The 1,270-nt window shown below is 35.5% G+C and overlaps 1 protein-coding gene across 2 annotated transcripts in view; it reads right to left on the bottom strand.

The window, feature by feature from the left end:
- LOC106873453 (axonemal dynein light chain domain-containing protein 1) overlaps positions 1–1,270 on the bottom strand; it is a 102,241-nt gene that overhangs the window by 76,841 nt on the left and 24,130 nt on the right. For both annotated transcript variants that reach the window (XM_014920813.2, XM_014920812.2), the window contains exon 14: positions 490–758. In XM_014920813.2, the coding sequence (XP_014776299.1) occupies positions 490–758 (269 nt within the window). The remainder of the gene's footprint in view (positions 1–489; positions 759–1,270) is intronic.

Below are 1,270 nucleotides of genomic sequence, written 5' to 3'. Positions count from 1 at the left end.
ACACTCTGACGGGTATGCACATTTACATTACACATCCAGCGGAGGATACTGGCTTCATTCCTTGCGAGCTTACGCATGTCCTCAACAGTCACAGCCCACACATATACAATATATGTATATATATATATACACACACATACATATGTGCCTGTTATATATATGTGAATAATATGTATAAAGATATATGTATATAAATATATATGTGTGTGTACTTGAATGAATACAAGCACAAACACACATGCATACACGCATGCACACACACACATACACGCATGCATGCACATACACATATAACTGTACAACAAATATGTTTAGAATTATGATTCCTACTTTTGATTATATCCCTTCCATATCACAGTCCATCAAAGAATTTCCAAAAGAACTTAAAATATCTACATATCCACCTGCCTTTTCATATGAGGTTTCTCAAAGAATTGTACAATATGAAACTTACCTGATTCAAGATAAAGCAAAAATAAAACAACTTACTCAAGGTTTTCTGTAAAATGTGTAATGTAACTTCCAATATCTGCTCGTAATGCCTTCAACTGTGCTGATGACTTTTCTTCCCATTGCGAAATATCCAAGAAATATTGTTCCATGTGAACCTTCCAGACCTCCAACAGGCCTTGTATTATAATCAAGTGGCTAGTGTCTATGTCACTTAATGTAACAGTGTAATGCTGACAAATTTTTGCCCACTGCTTCTCATAAATAATAAGACGTTTGGCAATAAGTAAATCACCTTCTTCAATGACCTGGTTTAAAAAAATAAAAACAATAATCGATAAAAACAAAATCTAAAAATCAAAATTAATTTCAAGATTATGACCTAGTTAAAAAGCTAATTAAATACAAAATTTAATCATCATACATTTAACATCCGTTTTCCATGCTGGCAAGGGTTGGACAGTTTGACAATAGCTGGTAAGGCCAGGTGCTGCACCAGGTTCCATAGTCTGCTTTGGCTTGGTTTCTATGGGTTGATGCCCTTCCTAAAGCCAACCACTTTACAGAATGTACTGGATGCTTTTTACGTGGCACCATCACTAGTGCTTTCTACATAGCACCAGCAACCACACCAATGCTTTTTATGTGGTACTTTGGTTTTAGGATCTCGATTCTGTTGTGGTGGTTGGGTCTTCTCATTCATATCAGATGCAAATAAGATTTTTAATAGGTACAGACATGGCTGTTGAGTAAGAAATTTCCAAACCACAAGGTGTGGCACTTTGGGCAAGTATCTTCTACTATAACTCTGGGATATATA

This window comes from Octopus bimaculoides, chromosome 2 (assembly GCF_001194135.2).
Source record: "Octopus bimaculoides isolate UCB-OBI-ISO-001 chromosome 2, ASM119413v2, whole genome shotgun sequence".
Taxonomy (NCBI): domain Eukaryota; kingdom Metazoa; phylum Mollusca; class Cephalopoda; order Octopoda; family Octopodidae; genus Octopus; species Octopus bimaculoides.
The sequence above is the reverse complement of the archived record's forward strand: the minus strand, read 5'-3'. Positions and strand labels throughout refer to the sequence as shown.